The sequence below is a fragment of the Aplidium turbinatum genome, chromosome 9, assembly GCF_918807975.1.
Source record: "Aplidium turbinatum chromosome 9, kaAplTurb1.1, whole genome shotgun sequence".
Lineage (NCBI taxonomy): Eukaryota > Metazoa > Chordata > Ascidiacea > Aplousobranchia > Polyclinidae > Aplidium > Aplidium turbinatum.
Window position 1 is genome coordinate 16,334,153 of NC_137480.1, and position 17,283 is coordinate 16,351,435.

The 17,283-nt window shown below is 37.1% G+C and overlaps 1 protein-coding gene across 2 annotated transcripts; it reads right to left on the minus strand.

Annotated features, from left to right (window-relative positions):
* Positions 1-289: 289 nt before the first annotated feature.
* LOC145777236 (uncharacterized) lies at positions 290-12,979 on the minus strand. 2 transcript variants are annotated; one of them, XM_082588564.1, is made up of 7 exons: positions 12,819-12,979; positions 11,670-11,767; positions 6,100-6,222; positions 3,299-3,747; positions 2,848-3,012; positions 1,963-2,142; positions 290-1,271 (listed from the first exon to the last, which is right to left on the minus strand). In XM_082588564.1, the coding sequence occupies exons 3-7, from the start codon at positions 6,179-6,181 to the stop codon at positions 843-845; spliced, it is 1,305 nt and encodes a 434-aa protein (XP_082444690.1). In that variant the 5' UTR covers positions 6,182-6,222; positions 11,670-11,767; positions 12,819-12,979; the 3' UTR covers positions 290-842. The 2 variants fall into 2 exon arrangements, with proteins under 2 accessions (XP_082444690.1, XP_082444691.1); XM_082588565.1 differs by lacking the exon at positions 11,670-11,767.
* Positions 12,980-17,283: the final 4,304 nt, after the last annotated feature.

The following is a 17,283-nucleotide window of genomic DNA, read 5'->3' on the forward strand; positions in this document are numbered from 1 at the left end:
AACTTAGTTTAGATATAAATAAAATGTATTAATAATGACATTAAACGATATTATACCTTTGGTTATTTGCCTTCAAACGTGTGTAAAGTGTCGTATTATCGTATCCGGTTTGAAATTTATCACTAAGACAATGGGGCTAAGGATCAGACTTGTTTAATATGTTGTAAAAAACACTTTCCCATTGTATACTGACTCTACTAATACCTAGTCTTTATAGTTGAAAGGAATATCTTTACAAACATTTAATTTGAAACCAAAATTAAGACAAAGAATTTTATTTGAACTTGGAGATAAAGTATTTTTGTTTCAAATAGTTTGAGTTTTAAACATTAACTTAGCCTAGTTTTTTAGCCACATGTTTGAAAATGGTATGTAGGCTTAGGCTGGGTGATATGAAAATATATGGTAACGTTTTTACTGTTTACCGATGCTTTCTCACAACAGCAAGAGGATGTAACTTGTCTGTTTCGTTATTACTTTTCCTGTCAGGAAAATGTGGGATAAAAACTTCATTTATTAAATATCGATTGTTAACGCTATTTACAAAAATTAAACTGCATATCATAAAAATTAAAGACGACAAAATTGATAAAAAGCTGTAAATCAACTTGGGCTATACATATAGACCCACCGCATAATCTGCAGACTAAATCACAATTGTAGCCTATTCGTTAAAATGTTGGAAAATATGTGGTAAAAGTTTGGCCACAATATATTCTAAGAGGTGTTGTTGAAGGCTGCTATTAGGTTAAAACAATCCTGTTTACGTTACAGGAGTAAACATCACATTCTATAAACGCTTTGTCAAATAAAAATTTGTTACAACTAGCCCAGTGATCCTTTTATTCTTCTTCTGGAGGTGGTGGTGGTGGACTTGGCAAGTCAATAGGGTTTGGATAAGAATTGTGCAGGAAAGAGTTCCTATTTCCTGTTTTGTTTTGTGAAAAAGAAGACATGTTCATATTCGTGTGCCCTTCAGATAAACTTCCAGAAGATGCTGCTGGTGATGTTGTCGGCACTGTCAGGGACAGATTGTTGTTTGACGGGTTGCTTGAAGACTTGGAGTGTGAATCTGATTTATCCAGTAGCTTAGGTCGTGGACTTGAGTCCTGTGATCTAAATGTTTCCATTTTTGGGGTGCTTGGATTTTCACTGATCATAGATTCTGCTGGTGATTTTTCATCTGTTCCATCGTCTGTTGTTTCATCTAAGTCGCTTACGGACTGTTCATTCCCATCCTGTTTGAAATTATTAATCGTTGGAGCTTCCACCTTCAAAAATATTCACAAATTAGTATTGGGGAAAAACCAAAATACAACTTTTCCATATTTTGTTGACATTTAAACTAGACCTACTTCAAAAAGTCTTCTATTCACCTCTTTTTGAGCAGTAGGTCGTTTTGAAAATAGTTAATAGACAGCAGGTTCATTTATCTACCAGTCTACCACTCAGAGCTTCTCAAAAACATTAAGTAAACTTTTGATCGCATCTTTAGGTTCCAAACCTTTTCATTTCAATCTGTCTTTCTGTGTGTGCTTTAGAATACTTGGTAGTAGTAGGTAGGCAATAAAAAACTGTTTCCCAAGCTATAGGCTATTATTGTGGAGTTCAGTTGTTTAAATTTCTTGTAAATGAAGAGTACAGTAATGGGATCGCGCATTGTTTTCTTAAAGGTTAAGCTGCAGCTTAGTTCCTCAACCAGCGGTAAATTTCATCCATTAAGGAAGTAAATTTACCAAAGCATTAATGCTAAATTGGGTGACCGATATTCAAATTTTATTAGAAGACTACGTAGAGGTAAACTGATGCCTACAAAAAATTTAACCTAGGCTACCATTACACAATGATTGTTTAGACATTTTATTCACTCTGATATATGGCGTTATCGGACAAATATCTTGACTTGTCTTCCAGTCTTCGGAAAGGGGTAAAAAAGTTGAAAACACATGCACGATGGCTTACCTTGGTCAAAATCTTTGTAGTTTTTGATTTTTTAAACATGCTAGAAGCATCGCTGTTAACGCTTCTCACAGACCCTCTTGAACGTCTACTGTTTATCGAAGTTGCTGTGTTTTGCCTTGAAAGACTTCTCACTGGGGGACCGTTTTCATTTCCATCACTGCTCGAGTTAAACACGTTCACCTAATAGATATCGAAGGTAGCGCATAAACTAACAAAGAAGGTTTGCGTTGTAGGACTAATTAGCTTACTCTGATGTGTTTACACCTGCTATTTCTTTATAGTGATGCCAGATATTTATATTGAATAATATTAAGTTAGACTTTACCAAGGCATGGCCACAGTAGTGTGGCCAGGAATTTTGAAAGGGGGGGTTTTGACCACCCAACGGCGGGGGGTCTGGGGGGCCTCCCCCAGAAAATGTTGAAAAATTACTTTGAATTTGGTGCATTCTGAGAGCATTTTCAACAAAAATGTGGGTACGAATATTCCTGTAAAATGGTGCTGTCCGGTGGCATAGCAAAAGGATAAGATCATGTTTTCTTGGGCATTTTTCGGAAAAAAAAGCGAAGTCTCTGTGTTTTCTTGTTGCTAATTCCTGGCTGAGATGTTTGAATGTTTGGTATTGGCAAAACTCGCTCTTTTAATGCAATTTTGTTTAAAATTAGGCAATTTTTTTTTAGACTGAAAGCATCATTCTCAATATCGTGACGTCACACGCGTGCCTAAGGGGGGGAGGTTGTAACCCCCAAAACCCCCCCCCCTTGGCTACGCCACTGCATGGCCAGACCACATGCTGAAATATTCCGAAAGTGATAGAAGCGTAGCCTACATTTTACTTTGTAAATATAAAGTGGCCATTTTTTCTAGATGTAGCAATTTGACTACCGTTAGAGGTTCAACTACATCTGCAGTTGTGACTGTTTGATCCACGGATTCTGTTGACTTCCATCTATCAACTTTTGGAGTCATATTAACCATGTTAATTTCAACGCCTCCGGTTCCCATAGTCCACATATCTCTTAATTCTTGTTCCTGTTTTTTCTTGTTTTTCTGCAAAGAAAGCTGATGCAGTGATGCTGTTAGCCCAAATTCTTTGTATTTCTTGTAGAAATACGTTATTGAAATCATTGCATAGCTGTCTACACTACAGTGTACGGTACTGTATACCTTATTGACGTTTTTTCGAGAAAAAAAACGCAATGTCATAAAAATATTAACTGTAACTTTTGTTTTAATTTTCCTAATTGTAGACGTTATTTAGAATGTTATGGGCAGGAATTCATAGCTTGTCACCATAAGAAAAAAAGATGAATTTTGGAAGATAAAACAACCATACCTTTTTCCGACATAAGCAACATACTGTCACAGCAACAGCTATCACCAGAAGTGCTGCTGCGCCAATGATCACACATAGTTGCCATATTTCCAGACCTCCAATCAAAGTTTTCGTACTTGGCGTAAGATCTGCGGTTGTGAATTCGGTGGTTTCGCTTGGCGAAGACATGTTAAATTCGGTAGGTTGGTTTGTGGACGAGGATTTTGTAGTCATTTGTATGGTTGGTTCAGCACTTGAGTTCAAAACTTCACTTCCAGTTGTAATTTTTGGTTGAGGTGTAAGTTCACGAAAACCTATACTGGCGTTGTTGTTCAGCGTGGCTGCTGAAGTTTCTGTATTTGCAGTAGTTGGTAAAACAGTGTAGTCAGTACTGGTAAATGTAATTCCAGGATATGTAGTGGTATCAAGTGTAACGTTGTCTGTTATTGCTGAAGTGCTTGTATTTCCACCTAAAACACAGAAAAAAGTAAAGTTATTGTGAAAACTGTATTTCTTTAATTGTTGTGATAATGTGATATTCCTTTACCGGCTTAGTTAATAGAAAAAGTGTCTGCCTTTGGTTTGGCAGCCATACATGGGTTCGATACCTTGTCGACTCAAACCAAAATCTTTAAGTGACACTGAATCTTATATGTGGTCAGCACTTAGTATTGAATGAAACTTTATTATTTTGAAACTACTTTGGAAAGCATTGAGGGAAACGCATCTCTGTGATTAATATACACATCACAAATTCACAATAGTAAAAACACATTGTGATGATAAATATATTTACGCCTACGGCTCAAGTCTATACTCACCACTGGAAACTAAACGGTTGTAATTACAATATCCGGTATATTTGCTGAACGAAAAAAGATAATATTTTTCTCTGAGAACATTTTTTAGCTTTCATTAAATCTATGCATGTATCGAATTTTCATCTAAGCCTACTGCAGGCTTGTCCAAATTTTTCCCCATACCTGCCAAATTTGATAATGCGAAAGTGTTCGCGGCCAACAATCTCTGATAATCTTGTTTTGCTCGAAGAATGGTGCATTTTTTGTAACATTTTATTAGTTAAGATCATTTTCATGCAACAAAGCAATATGCAGGTTTAAGTACTTTATTAAGGCTATATGTTGCATATCACAGGATGTGGTAGGTTAGGCTATAAGCTTTCCATTATGAATTGAAACGTTCAGAAATTGTATATTTTACAGCTGTGTTGATGTTAAGGATGAAACTGACGACTTAATTTCAATACCCAGCAAATTTGGTTCGAGGTTAGTGATAGACAAGCATAAAACGTCACGTATGCTATATCTCTCAGTTCTGATTTTCGATTCTGCTGCAGGAGAGACAGACGAAACCTCATCAAGGTTCACGCAGAAATAAGTTGGCCTAATAGCAATAAATCCTTTTCAATTGCGACAAAATTCCGAAAGCAGTCTTTGAATTCGCTAGCAAGAACATGAAGGAATGTTCACCTATTACTCATTGCTTCTGTATAGCCTACTCTTCAGTACAACAATAGTTAATCTCGCAATAGAACGATTCTAACTTTTCTCGTCAGCTTTTCTCTTGTCTGGGAGAAATTGTTGTCTTGATCAATTTTTATTACATGTAAGTTGAAATGTTATGATTTCTGTGTAACCAAAACTGTTATGTTATGATTTCAGATAAACCAAAATCCTACACTAGGGGACTTAGATAAGGCAAAACCCTACATGTCTGCGACTGCGAGCCCAAAATAACACATTGTGAAGCAACAGGCTCGGGCTAGGCCTATGCCAAAACGTGTCGCTGGTTGGATTTGACCCGCGTTACGCACCACAAAGATGACGAAACTGCAAATCTTTGGTCGTTACGTATTTGGCTTGTTAGCTTTGCGGAAATAAGTAAGCAAAAGCCGAGTCTACTTTTTTCTGTCACGATTGCATTAAGTTACGTTGGTTAGGCTGGGCTGTGGCGTCCGGTGAATAAAATATCTAACTCAGCAATTACGAGAGCTTGCATTTCCGCCAACTACAGGGAAGCTATCACCAGTTGTTTTGCTTATTTAAACTCTTACAAGGGTTAATGAGCATCTTTATTTAAGCAACACTTGGTTGAGTAGACTAATTTATTTAGGTTGCAGCATACAAACGATGGAGTGTGTCAAAGCAAAACGCAGCAGACTACTGTAACGTAGCCTATTCATTTTCTACAATTCACTTGACTTCATGTCGAGTGGTGAGAGTCCTGTTTCGACGCTGAAAGAGGCACCGGTTGACTCATCAGGAGCGTGCGCTTGTGTCTTTTGCAAACACTCAATGGCATGCTTCGTTGAGAGGATAATTTGGCAGGGTCGTTGAGAGGATAATTTGAGACCGGGTACCAGTGAGATTCTCGGGTGCCCTATCAAGACATTTAAAAAAAACGCATAATATTCAAAGAATACGCGGTAGTTTCTTCAAGTTTCCGATCCCCTTAGAAAGGTTACAGGTCCTTAAAATCATCCCGATTCCAAAAGTATCCTTTGGACCCCCTGTAAACGCTACTGTCTGAAGGTGGACACGGAGATGGCTTCCTTTCCATCCCGTCCACTTCATCTACAAGAAAAATAGTTGACAAACTGGCCTAATCACTGAGCCGATGTGAAATCTTGTACTGCGGAAGATGTAGCCTACATTTATCATTTCAAAAATTATTGCGTAACTAGTTGAAACTGCTGTTTAGTCTTGATCGAAGAAGGTTTGTTTTACTCCAAATGAAAGATGTGACATCATTGTTAACTGATAAATCAGACTGCTCGTTTGAAAAAGTAGTAACAATTCTACCTGAAGATGTCATTTCAACTTCTGTTGACTCCATCCTTGCGGTAACAGCAACCGCTGTCATGTTTTCTGATTCACCACTCATGGTTGTGAATGAACCGTAACGATGCTATGGCAACTTTGATTCTGTAAAACAAGATTACAAAAATGTAATGCCACCATAGCCTATTTCATTCGTTGTAGACTGTAGAGCTTATGTTACATAGTCACTAATTGTTCTAGTTGTGATGTTTTCCATGATACAAATTCGATTTTGTCTTTACGTTTGCATTATGTAGCCTAGGTATATTTATAAAGACGGTCTTTATTTGATACAATAATGTTTTGGCTCTATAGGCTACTAGTGGATGCCACCCTTTTGTAGTCACAGTGTTTAAATTGTATAGGTACTGTTTTATAAGATTATTAAGGGAGACTGTCCTTGTAGGAGGACTGACCTACCTTCACTAGTAGGCCTACTTTATTTTTGAATTTATCATTTCAAATGTGAACCAGGAGAATACGCTAAAATGACGTCAATTGTTCCAAAGGTCCCACTCCTATGATACCAATGGACCTTTGGAACAGTGTTAAAACAATCCTTAAAAACATGTAGTAGGCTAGTGCAGGCCCTTTGGGGAATCTTTAGGCTAAACGTGTTACACGTTTTTTTGCAGTTGGTCAACCCAACTTTGATTTTAGTGGGTGCCGCAACTTTTTGAGTCACGTGATCACCCCAAATCGGGGATTTCCCCAGAAATCACGTTTCAGCTCTTTTTACGGCATTTTTGTGCAATTACATATTTGATTATTGCATATTTTAACTTAAAAAGCACATACAAATAAGCGAGACAAAATAAACACAAAATAATTTGATTGATGACGTCATCACATTTTTTTGCTTTTTTAACCTATTTTGGTCGTTTGCTGTTGGTTTTAGTTGGAGTACCGGTTACTAAAACCATTCAACAATTCCTAAAAGTAGTTTCGTCATGATTGAAGCTTTTATGACGTCATCATTACATTATTAAGACTAGACAACTTGAAATTCAGGAACCAAATGTAAGTTTATTCTGAAAAAAGCGATCAAATACTCTCATTATTGGCCTAAGTTTTGCAATTGCAAGCAATAACAATAATTCCAGTACAGTATGACGCAATAACGACGTCATCAAGGGTATAACCAGAAGAGCAGCTACCAAGGGTGAATTTCCCTTTTAGTCATGCCACTTTAAAATAATATGTAATTATGATCTACAAAGTAATACACGACACCAGATGATGTAATGTCGGAGTCTTAACACTGTCAATTCAAGATGAAAAAACTAGCGGTTTTCGATGTTAAATTCCTACCATACGTAATTTAAAGTTAAAAAAATTCGTACGACAAAAGTTTTTTCAAGTTACAACATAGAATTTAGAAAGTCAAAAGCATTTCTTGAATGATCATTGTGGATTGGAGATGAAACGTCAATGTGGATTGAAGATGAAACATCAGAGAGGATTGGAGATTTTGTGGTCGAATTGCATGTTTCGTACTCGCATGAACAAAGATTTGTGCATTTTATGGATTTTTTCTTACAGAAACATCGAGCGCCACAAGTAGACTGACAACTACAATGATGTAGCCTATCATTTCGTGAATCGATGATGCGGATTGAGTTGAGGTCCAAAACGGAACAAGCTGATTTGCATCATTATGTTTGCAACCCCAAGCTAAAGAAGAAAGTAGTTGCTGACAGGGCCGGATTTAGCTGATGGGGGCCCGGGGCACTTTTATATCGGAGGGCCCCCGTGCAAAAAAAATTTTCGCGCTTACGGCGCGATAAATAAACCCTACGTCTACAGTAGCATTAATCCAGCACTGCACAGCATTTTGCAGAACTTCAGAGGCTCAACCAAAACTAATAACAAAAATCACATTTTTTCCACGTAGAGGGGCCCGGGGCACCTGCACCCTCTGCCCCCCCTAAATCCGGGCCCCTTGCTAAAATTTTAGTCTTTTAAAACTTTTATCTCTTGAGACACAAGCAACGTTGATACTCCAATGCTCTGCACGTAAGCTACAGCGGAAACGATATTCGTAAAGCGAAAGAACACGTTGAACAATATCGTATTTAGGCTATAGTAGGGCTACCATACGTCCTCTTTTAAGAGGATTTGTCCTTTTTTTCAAGAAAAATGAATTGTCCTCCGAGGACACTAAAAAATGCTCAAATGTCCTCTTTTTTGACAGTTTGGGTTTTCATGCTTATATTTTCAACGGGATTATATTGCTTGATGACGTTTCAGCGACGGCTTGTAGGCTATTTGTTTTCTAAACATTTTGTTGTAGGCTATCCCAATGTAACATGCTGATTTATAAATTCTACAAGAAATTGGTGCATTTTATGGAACTGTCGTTTAACGCTCATTGCCTGGTTCCCATGCTCACTTTGCTCACTTTCCATGCTTCTTCCCACTTTCTCAAAAAAATTTTTTTTTTACAAACATAGCCTACGTTTGATATTAATACACAACCCTTGTAGACGTTGTTGATAACCAACTCAGTTTGGTTCGCTTGTTACTTGAAACAAATCGAAACGAATGTTTAAAAGTGCAATGTGTATAACACCTAACCTACATCAAAAGAAATCGTGGCATGGATTGGATAGGCTTAGCCTATTGCTTTGCAAGGAAAGGAACAGCTTCTTAGTTCACGCGTTTTTAGCATCTTAACGGTAATGTGCAGCCTACTGTTTTAGTCACATCTCTTGCAAATAATTTAACGATTTCTTTAAGGTTGACCATTCCTTGTTGAAAAAAGTTAAGGCTTGACCTGGAGGCCGTGCCTGGTTTGTCACATTTTGCAGACTTTTGCGATCATTGCTGTCTGACTAAAACTTTTTCACTTTTTGCTGACTCTTAAAAATATAAAATCATTTGTCTTAAGGAAGCACTAAAAATGAGAAAAAAAAAGTTTAACGTTCAGTCAATCTGTTTTCTTGTTTTTTTTGGTAACTTTTGCTGCGTAGGCCTATACTGTAGGCTAATGATAAAACATGTAAAAGATTCTTCAAGCGTAAAACTCTATACTTGCTGGCGAAACGTGTCCTCTTTTTAGGCGATGAAAATATGGTAGGCCTAATTTATAGGTAATGAAACCAAGTTACCATTTATCTATAACATCTACTGAGTAGACTGATATTTTGTCCTACTTCTTAATCTCACAAAATTTGGTTTATTAAATAAACTACTGTTGGTTTAACCAAGTTGCCTAATTGTACCTGTCCAAAAAATAGAACGTCACATCAGCATATAAACTCTGATTAATTAGGTCTGATTGCGTTTCAATTATTTCAGTCTTGTACTTTCGCATAGCTTTTAGGCTACACAAAAATGGTTTTTATTGTGACTATAGGTCAACAACAAAGTAGTTTCGTCAAATAACATTATTCATGCTGCAGCGAGACCAAAGCAAAAGCAATCCTACTAATTTGTATGAGTACCGTACTCCAAAAGGAATTGGTCAGTTTTCCAAAGAAACTTGTTTACATTAATGTTGTGACCAATACGTTTCAATTTTGTTTTGGTTGTGTTGCTACTAAAATGAGCCTACTCAATCACTTTAATTACTAGCCTACTAGGCATGAGAGTTATTCGAAACGAAATCTAGACTCATTAAAGCACGGCCAACATGTGAGCTAATAATTTAGTCTGATTTGTTTTCTTACTTTGCTGTTACACAGTACATGTTCTCTATGTTATTTGCGTGTGGCAGACTATGATATATTTAAACGCAGCCTATGTATCGTAGGTCTAAATTTGTTCATACAAAGTAGGCGGGCAATCAGTTTTCGTGCGATGACGTCACACCCAAGGTAAGCATGCACATACTGTCTCATCCCAACAACTCATATTCAAGCCTGACAACGTCTAACCTAATCAGGCTGAGTCTATGTGGTTACGTCTAAATCATGATGTTGGCCTACTTTTGGATATCTCCACTGGCGGCGCTTTCGCCTATTGGCTATAGCCTACCACCGTTGACCGAAACGAGTTGGGCATTTTTAAATCAGTTTTTTCAGAAAAACAAAAACAGACTGAATGACCGAGAATTAAGCTTTCTCATCAAAAGAAAATTAGCTTAATTTCAAACATTGAAGAAAATTTTGTGCTTTGCAGAAAGGTAGAAGACCATTTTTTAATGAAGTTGTTGACATTGAAGCTGAAGCTACGGAGTTGGGTTTATTGGACTCTTTGCTCCACTTCAAGTCTGTGACTCAATTCCTGCTCCAAATATTTTGGAAATATTGACTCCAAACGCAAACCACAATCCAGATTTTTTCATACCATAACGTAGCCTTTACCTTTTCTATCCTGCAGATTGTGTGCGGTAATCTAGCACAAATCCCAATATATTAACCGTTGTTCTGCATGAGGTTGCAGAAGCTGCTTTGATGGGCATAAAACACCAAAAGATGTGTCAATGCACAAATTTCTATTAAAAATTCATGAACTACTGTTAGGAAAAATTTGAATTCATTAAATGCTGGCATTTGCACAATGCACAACAATAGGCTATAATCTCTAAGAAAAATTTATTAAGAATCGCTTTCTTAGTTGGCATCTTCAGCTAATTCAAATAAAATTAACTGGATCTTCAAATCTTCTCGAAAAGATTTTGTTTCCAGCAAAAACTCTTAAGTTCAGTTTGTTTTTATTTCTGACCATCACAACGACAACCTTTGCAGCTTACTTTTGCTATATTTCTGCATAACGCACGCCTATAAAATACATTGTGATGCTGTATATTTAGTAGTCACTGTTTTAGCCTAATTGCATCGGTCCACCATAGTGGCCTATTTAGTGAAAACCTGTGACCAATACAGATCTAGAAGTAGCCTACCGTCGTAGCATGGCACTCTCTGGATATTAGTAGGGATACTTGATAGCCTACCCCAGGACTATAGGAAGTGATTTGCGAGATTTCTTCCACTGTTACAGTAATGTTACAAAGGTTTGTGAAATCTGGCTTTGTAGACCTGGCAAACGTGGATTTTACCAAATTGGAATCTTTAAAAAAATGTCTGCATATCGGTAGTTTGTTATTATTGAAAAAGACAACGGTTGAAAAATATTCAACTGCACATAAACTGAAGATCCGCTTGCCTACGCAATTCTCAAAGAGCTGGCCGCACACCAGAGAAAAAAGTAGGCTTTCTGTTGTCAGGTTATAACTGATAACTTTTTACAACAAACTAAAACCAACAAAACTGAGATTATCATTTGTGGAAGTGACGTTTGCAAGTATTGTTTTTATGCGCAGTCGATTCCTGTTTATTTAATGGCTCTATCCATGAATAGTGCCACTGGTGTGCGTGAACTTAACATGTGTATAGGCCGTCTAACACTGTGCCACTGCCTCGCAGTTTGCATTTACATATCGTACCACGTTTTCCCAACGACTGCCGGTGAAATATTCTACGACACTACTATCAAAAATAGTATTGCCATAGATAGGCCTACATACTATTTTATACAATTAACAAACTATCAATCGGAAATTTTGTCAGATTCAAGTAAGTTAGACTAAAAGATGACTAAGTACGTACGTGTTTTATTTTTCTGTGCTGTAACCAATTAAATTCCAACATAAAACGACCTCATTTTTTGTTGTCCCTCGTCCCTCCAAAAGACCTTTTCGCCTTGCCTGGATGTATTTTTTTTTATTTATATTTTTTAGTTTTGTCTACGTAAAACATTATATGCGACGTCAAGGGTGTTATATCACATTTTTTTGTTTTAAATAAAAAATCTATCTAAATGAGTAACATAGACTAATTAGACTATAGTCGCTACAAACTAAGAAATTATCGGCAATGCAAGCTGACTATGGTAGGCTAATCTTACACCATATGACTTACTGGTTATTATTAGCAAATGGGCGCTTTTTCAATTAGTTTCGATTAGGGACAGTAGAATACCGGGACGACTCACTTTACTGATTTTTCCTACGAAATAGACAACTGGAGGGTTACTAAGAAGTTCAAAAATTGGCAGAACTGCACAACGTTTTCTTTGCTTTTAGGTAAATTCATTCTCATCAAATGAATTGCTATATTTGGTTAAAATTTGGGGTGCTTGAAAAGCTGCAAAACCTCACTGCAGCAGTTTGAGGCTACCTACCGTTACCGGTGTTGCGTGAAGTCTACTACTGCATTACCATGACTTGAATACTATTAAATAAACATGATATCATATATTTCCTACTTTTATTTTGGCGATACACACTTTGTACACACGTGGGCAGGTCATATAAACTGCACCTGAGTATGCAACATATGGCAGTAGACCTCAAGCTGTAGTTGCATAAAATTTTGTCATAACATTGTGACCCTCCAGTTGTCCACCTTACTTTTGAGTAAGCAATCCCCTACTTCTACCATCCCTAGTTTCGATTCGAAAAAACATTGAATGCTCCCTCCTTGAGAAAACTCTGCGTAGGCTACACCACTGGTCACACACATTACGCAGACAAGCACACAGATTTACAGTTTGCTGAAACTTGATATGAAAACTTTTACTTTTGATTTAATATCAGACTTAAATCTGTTCTATTGTAGGCTAGGCTGTTCGCTGACGCTAATGCAGGATTAACAATATGGATCTGCATTGAAAATGTGCTGCAGTAATACACTGAAATGTAACAATTGCAGCTATTAAAACTAATGTAGATAGGTGAAACGTATAATAGCGTATACCTTGGAGCAAACAAACACTCGTTTGCGAAATTTTCAGGCTTTGTTTAGTATACCGGTAGTGCAGTAGTTTTCAGTGGTTAAACATGTTCATCAATCAGTTCTACACTCTTTTATTGTAAATTAAAACACATGAAGGATATCTTTTTGCCGCATTAAGCTACTCTACCTGTACAAAAACGCTAAGATTAGAAAGGAAGACTCCAATTTTAAACACAACTTTCGATAAACTGTTGTTGAGGCAGAAACGCTTGAAAGCGAAAGCCACAAGATGGATATTGGACAATCTTTTCTGATGCAAATCAACACAATAATATAAATTATAAAAGGCCAAACATTGGCTATATTTAGTGTAGCCTAAATAAGGAGGATTCCTGGCTACAAGCACAACTCTGGCTCCCATAGCTTTTACATTCCGTTGGCCATCGTGATAGCATTAATGCTGAGCATGATCAGGCACAAAAGGTCAAAACAACTCTATCGTTTACCACAATCGACTGTCCACCCCTTAATAGAAGACTTGTGTTTATGAATTACAGAATTTAAGCACCTTTTCTTGCAAAGGCGTATTTCAGATCGAAGTTCGATTTTGCTACAATAAACGGTAGGCTACAATACGTGGTTGCTTTTGTGGTTACGTTGTTCTTGAACTCAAGTCGTCAATTTCTAGTTCATCCACATTTGATATCTGTCGGCTACTGCACATTCAATTGCAAAAAGGCTGCTACTCTATAGGCTAATTGTTGTAGCCTAGTTCAACAACTTTGAAATAACTCTAATGATTTATATGAGGCTGCCATTGGTCTAAGGATTTATTTCCCTCTATCATCATCAGTCGTCATCTCCGCCTGCAGCAGATTGCGCATCGACATGGGTTGTTTGCTTCCAAAAGTGGCGATTTTGAGCCAACTCACTCAGTGTCGCCAAGTTGGCTATTTTCCCTCTACAGCTCTCATCAATTGCATTCATAAAGACTTTTCTGCTTAGCTCACTGCATAACAACCTCCTAAAACATTCCACTTTCGTATATAACGTAATATAAACGTAACTGATCGCTTAAATTAAACATATTGCAGCATTAAGAGTGGCGTGCAGAAATTGTTTTTTACTACACGTAGTTTAAGTTCAAAGCACAAACAGGGACGTTGACAGGGGGGTCTAGGTGGTACTTTTGGACCCAGGCCCGGAATATTTAAGGAGCCCGGATTTAAAAAATTTCCCTGGACTTCAAACATTATCAAGATCTTAATATAATCAGATCTAAAGGAATTGCCATCAGAGGTTAAAACAGACATTTCAGCCGTCAGATGGTAAAGTACCGGGCCCCTTCTGGGTACCAGGCCTACTTCAGCTTTCTGGTGGTAAAATAGCCATTTCTGCCACCAAACAGTAAAATAAGAATTTAGTCTAGTATAAGCCTAGTGATTTCCCTAAGCACGAATATTACCCGAAACACGAATTTCAAATTAAACAAGCTAATATTTGTTCAAACTTACTATCTCTATTTACTTACTATCCCTATTAAGAAGATTACTATCCTTATTTCTGCGCTAAAAATTAAACCAAAACCGCTTTTCAGATTGCAGCAATCGGCAAATGTTTGACCTAGGCCCAACAACCTTTCCCAAATCAAATTGAAAACTTTCTGATTGTCTGCAGTGCTGTAAATTCTCTTCTGGTGAGCCTAGAACGACTAGTGAAACATCAATAGAATTGGGAAGTAATACTCTAGCGCCATGTGACAAATAAAAGTTTAAAAAAGCAATCGCTAAATAGAGATAATAAGTTTTGCGGTTCAAGAAATTTGAAGATTGCGCAAGATTTATTAAATGACCATGCTTAAATGACATCAATAAAAGTTTGTACACAATCTTTATATTCATAACTTTGTCGATGAAAGGGGCCCGAAAATAAATTGGTACCGGGCCCGAGAAATCCTGTCAACGGCGCTGAGCACAAAGGAGATTTTCAAAGTCCGCACGTTATCAAAGTTTAAGCACGAATGATGAGGCGTCATTGTGATATCATTTTACGTCAAACCAACAAGCTACGTAACTAGTACCTTAATCAGGGCTGAAACTTCTTTGAATTATGTAACAAAAAATATTGATTTCATATCTGTGCTATGGCACAGTGTTTACTCAAAATAATAATATCTGAACTTTAAAATAATAATTTTAACTCCATAGAAGTTGCCACGTCTGTAGTAGTTTTTTAAGGTTTTTTCACCAAATAGTTTATTATTATTTAAACAAACCCTACAAAAGCCACTCTGTCATAGGTATGATATGAAAATCTATTCATAGCCTTTAGTTTATAACTTAATTGAAAAGCATTCTTGAAATTGGCTAGATGTTGTCTAATAGGCTACTGCATTGTATAGCCTATACTAACTTTGGAAAAAAATCCATACAATTTTCCAAAAATTGAACAACTTAAAAAATTAATTCTTTGTACTATTCATCAGCATGTGTATAAAGTTGGCCAATGTTTTAGTTGAAGCCGCCTACGCAGGCTATACCCATTTTATCTTTTTTTTTCATGGTGTGTATAGAATATGTTTGAGTGATGCAAACCAGACAAAGCTTACATGTAGGCCTACAGTATGTGGTAATCAGACATTTGTGGGCCAGAAAGCACCTAACTTCACTTTCAAAGCAAAATACTGTCACAATTCTTGCTGTCCCAGATGCAGCGTGTCACAATAATGTTTCGATAAATCGATTTAAAGTTGTAATTAATTTTTTTTGCTTATCTTTCCCATTTCGTGTAATTTGTTCTTCAACGAGTAATATTTAGCATTCTACCTGTTCCTCGAGCCTAGTTGTTATTCTTGTGCTTGAAGTTGAATTGCGCTGTTCGGCTTCAGAAATGTGATTTGCGATTGAATTGGTCTGGTAGCAGTAGGTTTCAGTAAAGTTGAATTAGTACTTTTCTTGATCATTTGTATTTCCGAATTGGGGGTCAATGCAATCTGATGCCTTCGATTTTTGTACGGTATTTAGACTGCTGCTTTTTGTCTAAGTAACCTAAATCCTTTTTTGTTCTTTATGTTGATAATATTATACTATGAAAAGAAATTTAAAGTATTATGTTCTATTTTCACAGTGTTGATGCGGAAGTCGTCTATTGTATGTCACGATTTTAAATCTACCATGTTTGCCAATTTCTTAAAATACGTATTATGTCATAAGCCCGCTTTCCGAGATCATGACCATACAATGATACAACATGTCGACAAAGCTTGAAACGAAAAATGTTCTACTTCTGCAGACTTAGCCTAATTCTTGCAAAATTTTATTGAAGGTTCTTCTCAAGCAAGTCACGATAGATTTCTTATCAGTTGCCTACCATTCTAGTCAAAGCCGAGTGAGGGTTGAGGCTAACAATACGCTATGTCAAGTTTAGCGCTTGTCTTTATTATGAATGCTTTTTAATGGCACTAGAATGCTATATGCACTGCAGTGACTAGAAAAAAGGGAGCAAAAGCAACGGTTAAGGGGCAAACGTTTTAATGTTTGAAATATAGCTTCTCAATGCAGCCAAAAACTTAAGAAACGTCATTCAACATTTAATACAATGTCAAACGCTTTTAGAGCATGAAAAATCCGTTTCGTTGGGGGAGTGATTTCTCCCTTAAGCCCTTTCCCAGGGCCGGTGAGAAGATATTTTGGGTCTCTAACTAACGATATTTTAGGGTCCCAAATCGCGACACTTCTAAGAAAAGGACATTATATCCAAAGAATACGCGGTGGTTTCTTTAAATTCACAACCCTTTGGAAAGGTTTCCGGGCCCTTAAAATCATCCCGGGTCCAAAAGTACCCCCTAACCCTTCTGTTAACCCTATATCTCCCTCCCCCATGGCTAAGTCCCTGATTCACTGTGTAATGTGTATACTACATCATTTCGGTACGTACCGTACTCAGCTGGAGGTTTTCCTATCTTACCCCCTGAATAAGCTAACCCACAGGTTGCCTAAGAGCAATCATTTATTCATAGAACACACAAAGAAGTTACTTCCCTGGCTGCATAAATGACTACAAAGAGATAGGCTTACTTCTATTATCACGCCAGTTTCGTTTGCTCTTTTTATAGCGGTTGCAGCGCCAAGCCTTGTCATGATTGTGGTGTAAAAATCAACACTTCTCCATTGCTACAATGCATGAAAGATTGAAGCCAGCCAAAATATTCGCAGACACAGCACTGCACTGTGTTCACATCAACCTTATTCTATTTCCTTGTAGCCTATTGTGAAAGACACTTGAATCATCGCTTCCGCATGCGATAGCTTACTAAAATTCAGCTGACTTGTAGATACCGTATGCAGGTTTCTTAATGTCCGAGTGCAAAAATGCTAGCTACCGGTACATATCTTGTTTGTTTTATTCGTCACGCGCTTGAAATTGAATATAGGCGAATACACCGCCTTAATTTATCCACAAATAATTTGTTTTCTATTTTGATATA